Source organism: Schistosoma mansoni, chromosome 1, assembly GCF_000237925.1.
Source record: "Schistosoma mansoni strain Puerto Rico chromosome 1, complete genome".
NCBI lineage: Eukaryota > Metazoa > Platyhelminthes > Trematoda > Strigeidida > Schistosomatidae > Schistosoma > Schistosoma mansoni.
This window is the reverse complement of record NC_031495.1, coordinates 12,625,163-12,644,185: the sequence shown is the minus strand read 5'-3', so window position 1 is coordinate 12,644,185 and position 19,023 is coordinate 12,625,163. Positions and strand designations below refer to the sequence as shown.

Below are 19,023 nucleotides of genomic sequence, written 5' to 3'. Positions count from 1 at the left end.
TTCACAACACCAATGGGAAAATTCAAACTCTGAAGTGTTAACCAATAAGGTTAGTGGTTGAAACATTCAGCTTTTACCTAGTAGACCACAAGTTCAAGCCTCATTCCAACTACTTTTGTTCAGACAGCCGGGTAACATTTATAACCCGCACATAGAAAATTGTGACTCACATGTTTATAAATAAATGATTACTTGGTAAATAAGTTGAGATGATTTTTGTTTTGGAACCCTAGTGTACCACAACCTTCCGAACTTCGAGAGATTACAATATTATCATAATGTTCAATGAATAACTTCATTATCTTAGGATTTCATGCTTTATACTGTTTTGTATATTGTAATTACTTATGAAAAATGGAAACGAACAACTTACTTTATCCTGTGTTGATCGATTAGCAGCATTCTAAAGCGGAAAATAATACGAAAATATCATTGAAATAAAGTTATATGGTATTTATGAAGTAGTATGTAATATAAATATTTCACTGGATCAGAAATACAGTAATTTGAAGTGAAATACTGGAGATTTCTGATTTTAAAAGGAGGATTTTTAGTTATCATTTGTATAAACGTAAAGCTGCCATTGCTTTCCTACATATCCTGCTCAATACAACTGTACTGATTATGAAATCAATATTTCATTTTCTTCCCGAGAGATTCGTTCTTCAATGAAAAGGGATATTGTTCACAATGAGTAAAAATGATGGAAGAATTCATCGACTGTTCTGTCACTATCAATTTTATAAGCAGAGATAGATGGTAGCTAGCACTGAAATCCAGGACGTAAGCTTCATCCTATCTAAAATTCATCAGCTGGATGAACTTGTATCCCAGAGTTGATGTTCAATGAGAAGATTTAAACAACAGATACAAAAATTAATTTTCAATTTTATATTTGATTGTTCACTTCTCATCTGGTAACAAACTTAGTCATATTATCTTCAATAATTGTGTTGTTTGAATAAATGACAGTTATTTTGTAACGGATTCTATCATCTGAAATTCAGTTTGTCAAAGGTTTGGTGAACAACTCTGCGAATGAACAGTTTACTTACTGAAGTATTTCATCAAACTGACCAGGCGGTTATAACACTACTGTCGTATATATATGTATATATATAGGGGGGACGTTGAGATAAAACCAATTTATTGGTTGTTTTCTGAGAAAACTACCTGAGAATTAACATTTACCCTAACAATCGTTCATCGATGAAAAATAACAAAAATATGAGAAGTAAATTGAGAATAACAACAATACTCACTTGAAACCATCGTTTTCTTCTTTCATCAGCATTTAAACTATAAGGATTAACAGTGGATGTCGTTGTTGATCGACGTTTCATTTGTGATCTAATCATTTCAGTATAATTATTATCACTTTTACCATTGTATGGATTTTCCCATGCAATATTTATTAACTGAGCTGATGGAGTCATTGTATTAGAAAAGTTATTGACAAATTTATTATTGAAATTTATATTTGCCTTATGGTTTGAACTATGATCATCGAAATGATTGAATTTTTCTGAGGAAATGTTACTGTCAGAAACTGATACAGCAACAGGAGTAGTAGAGGTGTGGTCACTATCACAAGAATTACTTCGCGAGGATTGATTCTCTTCTGTACAATTAGATACTGAACCAGTACCAGGAAAAAACGTCCCACCATCATATCTATGCAAGCTTAAATAAACCAGTCCAGGATGTGTTGTAGCCAGCTTAGTTCCATTGCCATGATGAATGTCCCAGTCAAGAATTAAAACTTTCGAAACAATACGCTCACGTAATAAATGCAATGCAGCAATTGCAACAGAATTAAAATAACAAAATCCCATCGCTTGATCTGGTTCAGCATGATGACCAGGTGGGCGAACAATAGCGAATCCATTACGGAAATGACGTTTCGCCACCCTGTAAATGAAATTGGGAAGTAAAAAAGAGCTATGAACAAATTTATCACCATGTTTCTAAATATCTCGGTGCTATGCAGCGGTCATCTATCATGGGGTTAAGAATACATTTTAAGGGTCATTTGATTGCTAGCACGTTACTCGCTACTTAGTAATTGGGTTAGAATCCTATGGTATATATATTCGTTGGAACCCTTATTTATTAGTGACAATCACTAACAAACACATATACTTAATTTTTAATGGTTGAGATCGTGAGTCAATTAAAGCTAGACCACCATGGAAAACTTGAACGCACTATACGGCCGTTTCGGCCTATTGTGGGACTCCTAAGCAGTGCGCATCCACGATCCCTCCTCGCGAGATTCCAATCCAGGACCTATCAGTTTCGCGTGCGAGCGCTTAACCTCTAGACCACTGAGACGGTATCCAACGGCCGATGCGCACTGCTGAGGACCCCCACAGCAGGACAAAACGGCCATTCTGTGCTTCCAGGTTTTCCATGGTGGTCTAGCTTCAATTGACTCATGATCTCAACTATTAAAAATCACTATAATATCCACAAAAACCCCTTCTGACATGTACTTAACTTGGTTGAGCGTCAAAGTTGATTTTCTAGTTACAATACAGAACATCGATTTAATTACGACTGGAATATTCACTTATTTATACTGTATATATACATAAATAACCAGCCTAATGAACACTTATCTCCAGTTTCTTCACACTCATTTATTATCAATTTATATAAGTGTTATTCTTTTTCCACCTCAAAAACAAATACATACCTTCTAAGTTGATAACATTTTTAACATTGTTTTTATATCATAAGCTACTAAAAAGAGCCCAGAGAGAATATACCTATCCTATCATTATATAGAATGTTAGTAGACAATAATTTAGTTTAGAAATTTTGTTTAACTTGACTGAATGAAATCAATGTTAATTTTTACTTTCGTCCACTATTAGATGAGTGTATTTACATATATACTGTATTTTTGCATTACATACATAAATTTAGTAAAGTATATAAATAATGTCAGTCAGTCACAACGTAGAACTTCGTACGTACGTACATCAGTTCGAGTTGCCATACCACATTAGCACAGAGATGCAGTTGTCGATTCAAATCCTATAGTGGTAGAGGTAGTAATAGTATAAGAAGTAACCCGCAAGATTAGGGTTTGAAGATGTTATTCAGGGAGTATAATCTAGTGAAATAAATTTGGGAAGAGAAAAAAGATAAGGACATGAAGAATTCAGAAGATTAGAATTTGGTAGAACACAAAGAGTGAATGCACCTTCGCCATTGCAAACGATTTTGAGTCACGTCATTCAAGGTCTCTAACCATCGACAGATATACATATAAATATAAGAAATCATATACATAGGTATTCATTTAAACTTAATTATTATTTACATAAGTAAACATTAAAATGAAACAAAATTATAATGTTAGAATGATTGGTACCCAGAATAAAATGATAGACGAAAAAAAAATTCTTTTAATTAACAGGATATACATTTAGATTAACAAAAGAAAGAAATAAGGTTTATAATATTTAGTTAGTAGTTTATAAGACAAGAAATATTATTATTCATAAAGAATTAATTATGTATTCGATGAAGTGGCTTATTTGCTGAAATACATAACTTCTATAACACGCCTCTATTTAATTTCAGCATGAACAACTGTGATTAGAAGTCGAGTACATGAATCACTCACTTCACTAATGAATTGAGTAATATTCTTTTTATGAATAAAAAGGCTGACTGTACAATATATACAGTAATATATAGCATGTATATAAATTAAAGTCAGAATCTTTATTACGGACGTTAAGAAAGTTTTATTGTACGGATACGAAACTTAGAGAACTATTAAAACCATTATCAAAAAAGGATTAGCGTTTATAAACAATTGTCTACGCAAGATAATGAATGTCCGTTGACGGGTACCATCAGCAACAACCCACTGTGAGAGAGGCTGAACCAGCAAGTAGCTGGGGAGGAAATTAGAGAAAGATGTTGGAAGTGGATAGGAATTACATTGAGGAAATCAACAAGCTGTATCACGAGGGAAGCACTAACTTGAAATCCTGAAGGCAAAAGGAAAAGAGGTCGATCAAAGAATACACTGCGTTGAGAATCGGAAGTAGACATCAAAAGAATGAATATCAACCGGGAACGACTGGAAAGGATTGTCCAGAAGAGAGTTGGATGAGGAATGCTGGTGAGTGGCCTATGCCCCTTGACGAGGGGCAACAGACGTAAGTAAGTAGTATACAGTATGATCTTCGAGGTTAAGAATACCAGGTGATTTATATAACTCCGATAATATAATACGTGATAGAGTTTAATATATAACTATGGAAAGTTCTAGAATAATTCAAAAAACAATTATTTGCTTATTCTCCAGTATACATCGAATAATACTAGGCAGTAACATTTATACAATTAATCGACGAAATTGAAAGTCGAATTTTACGATATCGGTAAAATCCATATAGAAATTTCTGACAGAAAAATTATCCGACTGACATATATGGAATCAGAATTCCAAAGGAATCTTTGACATCACTGTAAGTGTTCGATAATCAAAAAGCAGCAACGTTAAGTTATTCCCTGTTGTTCTTTATCCTAGTGGTCACTGACACATGATCATCATAGGTCTAACGAGGCCAAATTGTGAAATTTAATAGTAGTTACTTCTCATCTTAAAGAAATTACAAAGTGAAAACTTGTTTATTATGTAATTGATTTAATATGTAGTTCTTCGTTCACTCGAAAATCGTGTATCTATGCCATACAACTAATTTTCATCAACGGATTACTATTTACAAATAATCGATCGGACAATGAAATGCTTAGTTTGAATAACTCACATTTATAAAATACAAATACCATATAAGGGCAAAAAAGATTAACAAGTAACAAAGCCAGTCATTTTATGGCTTACATAGAAGAGGGTGCGATATGATGCTTGTACTATATTGGGAGATAGTAGGGTAAAATTTTATTTCTCATGAAAGTGAACTCTTTAAAAAATATTCAAAAAATCGCACCATTTGCTTCGATATGAACAGTATAGGATTTCATGAGTAGAAAAGTGACATGAAATCATGAACTGATCAATGTTAGACCACCATTAAAAACCTGGAAGTACTGGACGACCGCCTCATTCTAGTATGGGACTCCAGTAGTTCTACTAAGGATTTCCTTGAACAACTGTAAGCATTCACTCACAAAATCGTAAAACAAACAAATTTACGATATAAACAAGTCAATAATATTGAATTACAGGCAAAAATACAAGTATTAAACTGAAAGTTATGTAATGAATAAAATAAAATTAAAGAAAAGTTATAATCCAGTATCACAATGAATAACAAGTAGTACAACAGACAAACTCATTTTAACCAATATATTAGTCAGTAGAAATGATACATGGATAGTTAGTTCGCCAGCTCATTGAAACATTTATGGTAAAATTAAACCACTGTCTATAGATTATAGATAGCATAGCTTTCAGTAATTTATTAGTGATTGCCATTTGCATGATAAATTTGAAAAACATTGATGACTTTAGATAATAAAAGTAACTCACTGTGTGTTCACCTGAACGCAACAAAGAAAATTTTCTTTCCAATAGAATCAATTACTTAAGTTGTACATTCATATTTACAGTTATTTGATGAATATATGGGTTTATGGAAGAACAGAAATAGACTACATCATAAAGTGTTCCGAGATTTCAAATATCAAAAGCAGGTTGCATAGTGATAGAGAGGTTAGATAAGAAAAGGGGATGGAAATAATTTATGGGTTATAAACAAGAGAGATACTTATCTCATTAACACACATGGAGAAAAAAAAGAAAAACGTAAAGGTCATAATAACAAGTGAATAACAATCATGGAAAACTGTTAGAGGATAATAATAACTGATTAGGGTTCTAAAAAAAAAGTACAAAATAATAACAAATAAAACGTAAAACCGACCGAAACGTACTGGAAAAGGGAATTAGGGCCATGAAAAGACAAGAGATTGTATGTATTGCTTTAGCACACAGAGTTAAGGCTTGGAATTGTGAATTGTTAAACCCCCAGCAATGAACAACCTTCTGACTTCACTACGCTTTGATCCCATTCCTTAAGTATTTAAGTTATTTTGAGGGAAGATTCTTTTGGAGTAATGTACCTAGAGTTGATGAGGTGCTCGTGTATTGAAATACTGATTGTTTCGCATGGCTCTCTTAAAAGCCATCGCGGGTGATGTTCTAACATGCACTTAGAAAGTGTTCGTTTGGTGCGGCCAATGTAACCTCTCCCGCAAGAACAAGTAAACTTACAGAAGCAAATCAATGCGGCTCAACGCGGAAGTTTGTCCTCAATGTATTCTTAAACAGTAAACTGGCTTGAGAATATATTACGAAGCATAGCTGAACAGGAAGTCTTCCTTAAAGATTTCGAAATTCGTTTATTTATTATTTCTGCGATCACATCTTTAAATTTGATATTCATACAGAGTTTTATTTTGAACTGTCGGTGATCTTTCAGGTTGTAGTCTTGGTGTTAAGTCCCTATCGATGAATCTAGACGGATAATCATTCATAACGAGTATTTTACAAAGTATCGTAACAATCAGAAATAAGATTTTTGTTGACAAAGAACCTCAGTTGCTAGAAATGAATGTTTCACTAGATAATTGTATTGAAACAAAAAATATAGTATACAGAGGAACAAAAAAAACAATAAAATAATGAACTAACTGATAAGCAAGGCATAAAACTTGACCAACAGCTAAACGAGCAGCACGAGCTGTTTTATACGGATTCCAAACTGTATCTGAATCTACACCAACACCACCACAAGCTAATGAACATAATTGATTTGATAAACTTGTCTTGGTACATGAATTAAATACTGATAATCCACGATCAATAGTTGTAGATCCACAAGATACAGTTGATAATGATGACGATTCATTTGAACATTTTGACGACGGTCGATCATCATTCGAAACAGTGGGAATAGTGCCAAATGTTTGAACATATTCATTTGAATGGAATATTTGTAATTCATTCTATCAAGTGAAAACAGTTAATTATACGCTTATACAAAAGAAGAACAAGATGGTAATAGGATGGAATATATATTCAATACAAAAACGTTACCATTTAAAATTTCCAGGAAATATATTATTATTACAACACTCAATGAGCTCATAGACTTATTTCATAGGCTAAAAGATTTTCTGAACAAAACGTTTTTTGAAAAATTGTGTACTTCTAACTATCATAAGAAAAGATTTCAGAGATTCCTTTATCAAAAATTGAATGATGTTTTTGGTAAGATGAATGGTATGATTGACTGTACATGGTAATATTGAGTTCGCTAAGCTAGGTGGTTCAATAGCGAATAATCTGAAACGCTTGACAATTTTGAATATTATCGGATAAAGCCACCTCAACTTAACAAACTCATATTATCAAAACAACCAAACGAAAAACCATCGTTCTATATTATTTCCAAAAGAATTATGAAGACTAAGTATAATTTAACGTGACTGCTTTATTTATGATATTCACTTTAACATAGGCGATATATAAATATGGAGTATATATATATATATATATATATATATATATATATCATAGAGGTGGCCTAATAGTCAGGGTGTTTAACTATATATATATATATATATATATATATATATATATATCATAGAGGTGGCCTAATAGTCAGGGTGTTTAACTACTAAGTGCAAGGTTTTGACCCCACTCCGCCTACTTTAGTTAAGGCAACCTAGTGATATTAGTAGCCTTCATACCTAGGGTGTAAGCTCATACCCAAATACTTGGTGATTGAGTTATAGAACATAATGTAAACGCTGTGTTGTACACAACTATTCTAATTAATGTTGTCAGAATAGGAAATTATTTTCCAGAAAGAATAATAATATTCCTGTTTTATTAATTCTACCATTTAAGTAGATAACTGGATAATAGTAGAAAATATTTCGGAATACAAGACAAGAGAATTTAATAAACGCTAATTGTGCCGAGAATTCTATATTGTACCTAAAAACATAATATTGAATAAAGCCAATAGTAATAATAATAACCAGTAAAAAAACACACACGCACATGATAATAGAGTAAAAATAGTCAAGAAATGAGGTTAGCAGGAAATAAGAAAAATAAACAAGAGATCGATGCCAAAATACGGTCACTATAGACATCATATGAAGTAATAATCATAATATATTGATTAAATAATACTACTCAAATGGTATTATCAGGAAAAATTAAATAGAAGCATTCTACAAACCATTTATTGTAAAGACTAAGTGAACTGGACAGAACAATGTATACATCTTAGAATATAAACTTAATAATATTGAATGAAATAAACTAATTGCAAAATTTAATGTAATCAATCTCACAGAAGCACATGAAATAAATCAAGTTATACTAAATTAAACCAGTTATCGACTAGAAAGTGTAAACTGTGGGCTGTCAAAATAGATAATGATTCCAACAGTATCTGAATCACTGTACCATTTTAAAATATCAAGTTCATAACTACTACATTTGTTGTAATATTAAAAATAGTACTTTATCTTAATATTGATATGAAAGATGATAGATACTACAATACAATTTATACACTACTCCTAGACTGAAGGGTAATACAACTGGGTATAGTAGATCATGATAACAGATATAAAATAATCAGACGACTAGACTAGATCATGTTGTACACATATACATAATTCTAATCAACGATTGCGATAATGAAAATTAAAGAGTAGATAAAATATCTTTCTAGACCAAAGTATGTATTCGAAGTAAATAATTGATTATCATACATGAAAAGGTAAGAATTAGTAAAACTTTAAAGTTACACTGAATAATAAATCCGATAAGTTTTATATTCATAAACCATCATTTATAAATGTTTATGATAATTTATATCTAACCAACTGAAACAAATAAGCATTATTGAATTGAGTAAATAGAGTTTATTATCAACCAAGGTATCGAAATCGTTTAAAAAAGGAAGATTTTTGTAGCTGGTATAGACTTCATACAAATGAAGAAGATTATAGTAAATAATAAAAGTCAGTATGATGGATTACATCATTACATTACTAAAAAGAGATGGTAGAGTTATTTTCAATCTAACTATACGCAAGATACTCAACGTCCGTTGACCGGATACAATCAACAACAGCTTATCGTGGAAGAGAACAAACCAACTTCCAGATGAAGAGAAAATTAGGAAAAGACGTTGGAACTGAATGGGATAAACATTGCGGAAATCATCAAATTGCCTTAAAAGGCAGGCACTAACTTGGAATCTTGAAGGGAAAAAGAAAAGAGGAAGAACAAAGGACACACTGGGTTGGGAATCGGCAGCAGTTATCAAAAGGATGGATAGTAAACGTAAAGGATTGCCCAGGATAGAGTCCGATGGAGAATGGTGTTGAATGGCCTATGCTCCTCCACGAGGGGTAACAGGCATAAGTACGTATAGGAAAGATAACAACTATGACCAATCACCTTATTTAATTGTGAATTAGTTTAAAGAAAAATATTTCCAGTAGCACTCCAAGAACTATGTTTATAAATCAACGACAGAGAGTGGGAGGGAGAAAAAAACAACCTACCTTAGGTCAACAAACACAACAAACTAACATTACTCACTAAAGTACGTTCAAGTGATATCTTGAGCTTGACAAAACTCGATTTAATGTTGCTCATCAGCTTTTACAATATCACAATTAGATTGGATTAATCAGACAAAGACGAAAAGACACTAGTCTATGATTAATCATTCATTACAATTAGAAAAACAGACCCATTTCAAATTTAAAATAATTAGTCCCTTTGATAAATTTCGATAATGCAATGAGAAGACGAAGTTTATCAGAATTATGTGACCCATTTCAGTATATTAGTATCATTTAAAAGTGAGTGTACGTTTGAAGCACTAAAAGTAAGACATCAACTTCTATAGTGTGGTAATTTGAAAAGTACTAATCACCTGACTGCCCGGAAAATTTTATTCTTTACGTATATATATATATATATATATCGATAAGAGGAAACGTACATGAGTTATTATTCACTCAGTACTTTTACAACACAATATATAAAAATTAAAAATATAAATCTAAACATCTTACATTAATTAAATGGAAAACGTGAGAGATCAATACTTCCATTTTAAACCCATTCTATAGGGTAGTAAACAAGTTATAAAATACAACCGTGAATTTCACAGTTTGGAGACCAAAGAAAAACTACTCCTTTCTTTAGAATATTCTATGAAGAATAGCCTAGGAAACTGTTATATAATTATGAATTTTAATACTGAAGTGAATTGAACTCAAGATGAAATACACAGAAAACTTATTTTCATCCACAAATATATATAAAGTTATTCAACATAAAACCATAATTTACACAAAAAAAATACTATCACTGTTACCAACCATTGTCGCCATTCGTGCACGAACTAAACGACAGAATGCCAGTAAAGGTAAATGTGTAATTAAAGCTTCTGAAATATCTGCATGACTTTGTAAAAATTGACTGAAATCATGCTGTAGATCAGGCATATCATATAAGACAGTAAATTTAAAACTTTCAATCAAATTATTTGATGCATATGACGACATATGTGGAGGTATACAAAGGGGTGTACGCACAAGGCGTTCTAAAGCAGAAGTTAGACGATCTGGACATTCAGGATGAATACTTGAATCATGAGCATTGGGACACAGACATTTGTGTTCAAGCATCTCTGGATCAAAGGCGACGGCAGTTACTAAACTGTGATTTGGGATGCTAACGAACAGAGACAAAAGAAAAGCATGCTATAGTATCAAAAATTTATATTTATACGCTAATCTAAGTACTAAAATACAAATCATGATGTCCCAGAGACTAGTGGATACGTTTTTAAATATATTACTTTTCAGTTTTATCTATTTCAAACTAATCAATGGAAAAGAACAGTGCCATAATAAATGATAAGAGTTTACCTAAATAAAAGTACGAGAGAGGATAAGTTGTATGCTTTAGAAGTTTCACACTAATTTTTTCTTTTCAATCATTTTGAAGAAATTCTCAAGTTCAGAATTGAATTCAAATTCTTCACAGAATTTAAAGTTCAAATTCACACTGAATACCAAAACAGCACTATTTGACATTAACATTTACGTTGTTTTCATTGTAAACTAAATGAGCACAATAAACAATATAGGTAAGTCATTATAAATAATTTTAGGTTGAGGTTTTCGGCAACATTTTCACTGTTCCTTAAGTGGATCGTGGTCAGCACTTTCTTTCGTTTCTCCTTTCACTGAGTAAGTCAGTGCTGTATATTAGAGAATAATTTTCATTAAAGATTTCATATCAAGCTCAAACTTTTACTTATATTCACTTTTTTCATCCGGTACATCGGTCAGTGAGATACTGCATGTGTCGTCCATACCAGACGTTTGTGGATAACTACAGTCCAATTTTTATAAGTTGTAACTTATTGAAATTTTATCCAAATATAATTTGATCAAACTTTATTACAACTGGGACATTTTGGGATATAAACAAAATCGAAATGGGGTCTTTAAGATATTCATGAAACACAAATTTTAGATTGTCTTTAATAAATTTTATCAAGTAACGTGGTTGAAACCATCACATACGAAACATCTGATAAAATATAGAACAATTTTTTTCACTTAGTTGACTGGGAGTTTATAAGATAGAAACTTGATATGATTGACAACGCTATCTATGAGAAGACGGAGTTGCTCTATAGAAATTTATAAAAGGGACTAATTGCTTTAGATGTTATCTATGTAAGTGTTAAAAAGAAATGTTTTTTATGTGAAAAAATAATCGTCATGGAGTAGACAGAATGTGAAGATTCTAAGTAACTTCTACCAACTTTGCATTTCAATAAAAATAAACAATATTTTACAAACCACTGGGAGATAATTCGAAACACTGATGAAGTATTTACAACATCCCCGAGAAGAACATACGTATATCCATAATTGGTTCTGGAAATTAGCGAAATACAGAATTCTGTCTTGTATATTAGAATTGACATCTACAGATTGTAAGAAATCGGGACACGATAACAAGTAGTTTGAAAAATGACAATTCAGTAGTACAGATAGCTACTTGTAAGGGTTTATATTCAGTCAGTCAGCTACAACGTAGGACCAGGCACATTTATGCATCGGTCCAAGTTGCCATACCTTGTTAGCACATCAAGATGAACACCGGATTCATAGAAATAGTTAATTTAGTGGTGGAAATATATAAAAGATAAGTTGTATATAAGGATATAGTATAGGAAGGAAGAAAGTTATGAAGCAATTTTAATCTCAAGGTTTAAGGGAAGATAAAGAGTGTATACACCTACGCCATTGTGATCGATTCTGAGCCATGTCACCCAGAGTCTCCAACCATTGGTTACGATAGTCACGCGGATCCCAACCAGGTAGTCTGCATCTGCCAACATGGCTTAGATTAGAAGATAGTGACTTCAAGCACTGATGCCACGTTTTGGTTTGGCCGCCCCTAACTCTCTTCCAACCATCGCCAATACTAGTCAGCATAGCGCGTCGTGGTAATCGGTGTTCAGGCATACGTAACACATGGCCCAACCATCTCAGTCGATGAAGATTCATCATCTCATCAACTGATTTACCATCATTCTAACACACACACCTTATTGATACACAAATCTGAAGAACAAGTTACAATTTTATAAAAATATAAACAAATAAATCTTCAACAGCCGCTCAAAAAAAGAAAAGAAGCAAAAAAGCAGTCGAACTAACTTGGGATAACAAGTTGTTTTCATGTCTGCACGATAACTCTGAGGAAGCCAATCACTTTCCGGTAGAGCAAACCAAATATCTGATGCTAATTTATGAGATTGATAATATATTTCTGATGAATTATTGTCATAATCATTTTTGGCGCTATTGACAATAGGATTAGAGGATGTAGCATTATCGACGTCATCATCATCACCACACTTTCTGTCATTACCTCCACAACCATCATCTATATCTGTAGATATATTTTGTTGAGTAAGTGGATTCAACACTGAATTGTAAATCAAGTTAGATTTAGTACAGTTTGGTGATGATTGACTCTCCCAATCCATTTGACTTGATACACACAAGGAATGAGATTTATTTATTGAATTTCTATGCTGAGATTCAACAATATTTGACTGGACTGGAATTGTAGATGATGCTTCCTGGCAAAGTTTCACAAGTGCTAACAGTGCTGTTTTTAAAGTTGTATTTTTCGTAAATATATAAACAAGAAGAGGGTAATAGGAAAAACTTAATTAATTGTATGAGAAGGAAAGTTTAGTTTACGTTATTATTGGAACGAATACTTGTATTTAGACTGTTGTACTTTTTTCTTTCTGCCCGAAATTTTTTAAGAATATCTTGTCCTACTGAGTGAAAAAAACTTCCTTAATAGTGAAAATCGATTTAGAGTAACACACGAACAGATAGAAATATTTTACGTATAGAAATAAATTATGTCCTAACGAAATCCGACTTAAATCCTAATTCACTTCATCAAGAGAAGTTGGCTAGTATCTACAAGTTCAAAAACGATTACACACACCTGTTACTTGGTAAATGAGTTACACTAATTAGTTAAGACCAGTATATGACACTGTAAGACAGGTTTGATATAATTATAATCAATTCTTTTATATGTGTAATAGATAGACGATCACATGATCTGTTAACTTCATTAACATAAAATGAGAATTTCTCTTGGAAACAATGCAACCAATATATTTAGTGAAACAAAGAAAATATTCTTTTTTTTAAAATTTATACGTTAAGAATTTAGTTACTAATTTGTTTACACTTTCATATAAAATTTCCAATGATCACACCACGATAGAAAAAAAAGTTTCATAATATAATTACAATTGTCTCTCGATATTGTTAAGAAACGTATGAATTCAACTGTATTTGAGCATATCGGCAATCTAATTATCACTATAAATATACAAGCTTTATGAGATTTTTTCATAGATGTATCTATCACTTAACTAAATAACTATTGTCATACAGGTAATTATGGATATTAGTAATAAGGCAGGGGGTTTCTGCACTAAAACATAAGACATGATTATCAGATTAAGACTGGAGATAATAAATGCCCATTACAGTAGGCAGAGTGAAGTTTGAAGTTCTTTGAACAGCTAATATCCATATAAACATGTTAAGGGGTGGAGAAAAAGATAAGTGTCGATAAGATAGTGCAATGCGAACAATCATTTAATCAACAATCCTAACACTATGCTCTTCCCAATTTACAAATAATAAATATTTTGGTATTTTGAGTTCGCTGAAACGGACAGTTAAGTTGTGAAGCTTTCATTGTTCCTCCGGAAAACATTATCAGCGCCTATATGACGTAGACGAATACAGAAACTTACGAATGCGAACAATAGCAGTGCAAAAGCATGCGAAACCATAATTAGTCAACTAGGGTATTGTAAAAAATTACAATTTGTACTGAGATATTCATATATCATTAAGACAATTAAGAATTATACAATGGTACAGAACTTTCTGAAGAGGGATAGAAAATATTATCTTATGGGGATAAAATTAACAGCTAAAATTAGAAGCTACTGGGTTGTCTCTGATATACGGCAACGACTCAGATTTAATGAATTGTACTGTATTAGGAATGATGATTATAAAAACGTGTTCCTCTAATTTATTTTACTCATCATTTAAATTAATGAATAATACAGAGCAGTACGAAAAGCAGTGGCTTAGTAATTAAGGCGTTCGAGTTTTAAGCATTAAGTCCTTAGTTCAAAGCCCACTTTATCTACTTCCGTCTGAGGATCCGGGTAGTATCATTAGCTCTCACACTTAGTGTGGCTTATGCCTAAGTACCTGGTGAATGAGTTCATTTAAACTGATGAAGAGCATGGAAGTGAAGAATATTAGTTGAAAAATGTCTTTATATTTAATCAAAGATTGAATAGTAAACGCTAGACACTGTGATTAAACTTTTCCTCAATACATATTGAATTCACGTCTAGAAGTCATAAATTCAAAAACAGAAGGCAAAAGCATGGAAAAACAATTTTAAAGGAAATGAAAATGTAATTGCTATATACCTTCATGATAATTCACATCGGCACCGAATTCGGAGAAACGAAGGTATCCTTCAAGCTGCGTTGAATCATATTCACGATAATGAACTCTTTGTGATTGATAGCGAGAATCTGCATTATTTTTCAACTTCCATAATTAAATAAGAGCAAAGAAAAAGAAGCAGAGACAAATAATACAGATGGAAATTATATGGATATAATCAATGAGCACACTATGATTGAAAGTAACCGCAGGTGTCGTATATAACATGAGGATCATGGGAATACTGTGGATTCAACGGCCTGTGACGTATAACCCTTGGGTTTACATATTCGTTACACACAAAAATCTTATAATCCAATTTTAATGTTATAAATTAGTATTTATTTTTTCGAAATTTGATGTTAAAAATGCCATCCAACTGCTCAAAACATAGTTGACAAAGCGTTACGCAAATCTGTAGCATAACAGCGCATAAACTACGGGAGAGCCACCTACAAATAAGCATGTATATGCATGAAAACAAAAGTACAGTACCTATAAATAAAGTAAATTGTCATACAATAAGGAAACTCAATTTATCCACAGAATTAAATAAATACATTTAGTTGGAAAAATCAATAATCATTATATGAGACAGTAAAATATTAGTGAAGAGACCTTGATTACTTTCCAAATTAATTTTCATCACTAGCTCACAATATTTGGCAAATTTTTTAAGTCAGTTTATAGAAAGACCATAAGTCTGTAGTGCTGAAAAAACAAAAACGAAGACAAAGCAGTTGTCTGATTGACTATGATTTACAATGTTCCTTCAACTGATGATAATTGTTGATGTAAATTACCTACGAGACATTCGAAACTATATGAACGATCTATAGACAATAAACTGTAAGAAATTACTAGTATGAAATGGTGGTAATACACAACAAAGACAATATACATCAGTGAATTACCTTTCGCAAAACTACAGTCAGAACAAATAATTGTTAAGGTAACTTTAATATGGTTTAGCCCTTAGATTTGTTTATTATCGTACAAAATAACGTAGACATTATATGATCTAATGAATTACAACGCAAACAACATAGCACAAAAGAAAGTTCAACGTCACTGGTGATAATAATATTACTTCAGATATGGTGGAACTCTTCAGAACATAGGTAATTATGGATATTGGCAAATTGAATAAAATTGGTGACGTTTTTCTAGAACCATGTAATGTGAGACAAACACAGATATTCTTTGTTCAATATCGATAAGCACAATTGCTGACTAAACATAAGGTGATATATATTACATAGTGTAGAGCGTTAGATTTCATTGTCTTAGTAGACACATCGGTATTCAGATAATATGAACTATGAAGTTAGTTAGTTATGCCGCAGAAACCTCTTGAATTTGATAATGAGAAAAGCACAAGACACAAAAACGTTCAAATATACGAGATCTCCATATACTATTAAACATAAGTAATAATTACTGCACTTGTCATTACCTAGATGTGATGTGATAGAAGGCGACCTGTTTGAACATCTGGGCTACCTGTTCCTGCTATCTAGATATTTCAACAAGTTATCTAATTTTGTTTGTTTTAATACATCATTATGTCAATTAATTCTGAAAAGTGTACAAATTTTCGTTATACAAGTTACAAAGGCCCAATAAAAAATACCGTGGCTGCTGGCAATATGCAGCGAAAAGAATGTACATTATTTAGATGTCGATTTACTGGACTGCTAACTTCTAACTGGCGGATCGATCAAGAAGTAAGAAACGGAAACTTGTTGAAATAAATTGTGCTGAGAATTCTATATTGTGCCAAAATTATAATATTGAATAAAGCTAATGATAATAATATTTTGATTTATATGCTTTACAACGGAACTATACCTTCATTTTTATAAATGTATGGGCACACTACAGGTTATATACAATTTTCATCCATTGCAAAATGCAGTAACAAATTAAAATTGAACATTAGCCTACAAATATTAATTCTACCTATTTATAATCTCTGATAATCCATAAAAACGATTTTCTATTGTCAACTGGATTTGAAATTTTAGGAGAGATTTAACAATTTTTTTTTTCTGTCAAGCATCCAAACTTATGCTGCCCCCCCCCTAAATGACAAGCAGTCAACTAGTATCCCAAATATAGATATTACCACTGATCTATTTATACTTCAAATGACCCTAGTGTATAACTAAGACGTTGTTGATATGAATCGATAATTATACAGTAAATAATGCTGCAATATTATTTTCAAACTGATAGAATATTATCTAGTTTAAATCTTTTGTCTTCTTATGGCTATATTTTTAAAGCTGTCTAATAATACCCTTTACATTTTAATAAATGAATCAAATAACTAAATAAATTATAGTATACAGTCCATACTATAAGGTAACGAAAGTTATTTATATAAGGAATTTACTTTTTTTTAATAATTAAACTTTGAAAATATGTAAATTATTTATTTTGAAATGAGAATTCTTCGTGTGTGTGTGTGTGTAGGCGATTTCAGACATCTTGACGGTCAAATAGAATACATATATTTATACATAATTCATATTTTAAAAATAAAAAAGTTTACCATGTATTGAAATAATACTAAAAATTTGTTATACGAATTTATGGTTGAAAATGATAATTAATGAGGTCTAAAACAAAATATAATATCCTTTGTGGAATAACTCACTAACTAAAACACAATCTCATACTCCAGATAAGAAATTATAAATATTGCCTATTAGTAACGCCCCCAAATGCCCTGGTACGGCCGAGAGTGGGGAGAGTCAGCTCTCCCTCTCGAAATGCTCACACATGGTCACGCGTATATAGCCTCTGACAGGGAAGTCCTACTCACTGCCTTCTCGTGGCATTACTAATGTTTACGAAATTGAATAGACGAAATGCGAATGTCCGGCGCTTTAACCGGGTTAGTGGACACGACGAGTCCACCTAGGGGACTTGGAAAACCCTGATTCCAAACCAATGGTGTATATGGGCTCCAGTATCCTGAGGGGAAAATGGCGTATGAATCAATCGTTTGTCACCGGCTACCATGGTACTGCATCTCCTTACGATGCTCCACTGCCTTGTGGATCAGATCTTTAGGTCAAAGGCTCGATGTGTGGCCCCCTAAGAAAACCACCTGCTTCGGTTTGAGCACCCAGGAGGTATCACAGCCCCCACACAAATCAAATGAGATTTGTGCGGCGCATATGTAATAATAAAGTATAACAGGAGTTTTGCTAGTCAAACGTCATAAAGTTAATCCATTTCACACTCAAACTAAAACTCTTATATACAAGGAAGGATTAACAGAAGGTTGAACTTGAAGTGCTACACAGTAATTATTAAACAGAATAAAATACTAATGCAGGATAACAATTTTATGGGATACGTAAATAGCTGTTCTTATACAGTTGTGATAACATAAATAAGAAGAGAGTTAGCAATACAAATGATAGTTTAATCGATTAGTGAAGCATGCTAATTGTTAAGTGAATTATTTATATAAGTATTTATTAGATGTAAACTTTTGAGAGGCTTATGTAAATATGTAATGAAAATAATATCACGTATAAACCTTCAATATTCAAAAGTTACATAGATTGTCAAGAAAATAAATCTACTTACCGATTAACACTGATACCAGTTATATTTGTTCAATTAAAGTGTTCCTGGTGTTATTATCCATATCGGGCACTAATATACTTAAGGTTAGTTAAGTTCCAGGTTTCCTCTTCAATATGTTTCAAGACTTCAGCTATCAAACATTTTAAATCAATGAGTCCTTAATTGGGTAGTAGTGATTTATTTATCGTTCAACTGGTTCATTTCAAATCCAGACCTGGTTTCAAATAATACGGTTTGGACTACCGGAAAGTATTACCATTCCTCCCACAAACGATGTGTCGC

General features: G+C 32.1%; 1 protein-coding gene across 1 annotated transcript in view; it reads right to left on the bottom strand.

Annotated features, from left to right (window-relative positions):
- Smp_069380 (putative histone deacetylase 4, 5) overlaps positions 1-19,023 on the bottom strand; it is a gene marked incomplete at both ends in the record, with an annotated part of 38,791 nt that overhangs the window by 7,194 nt on the left and 12,574 nt on the right. The window contains 6 exons of the mRNA XM_018793294.1: positions 374-403; positions 1,263-1,911; positions 6,683-6,996; positions 10,414-10,768; positions 12,778-13,234; positions 15,117-15,240. Coding sequence (XP_018647821.1) covers positions 374-403; positions 1,263-1,911; positions 6,683-6,996; positions 10,414-10,768; positions 12,778-13,234; positions 15,117-15,240 — 1,929 coding nt within the window. The remainder of the gene's footprint in view (positions 1-373; positions 404-1,262; positions 1,912-6,682; positions 6,997-10,413; positions 10,769-12,777; positions 13,235-15,116; positions 15,241-19,023) is intronic.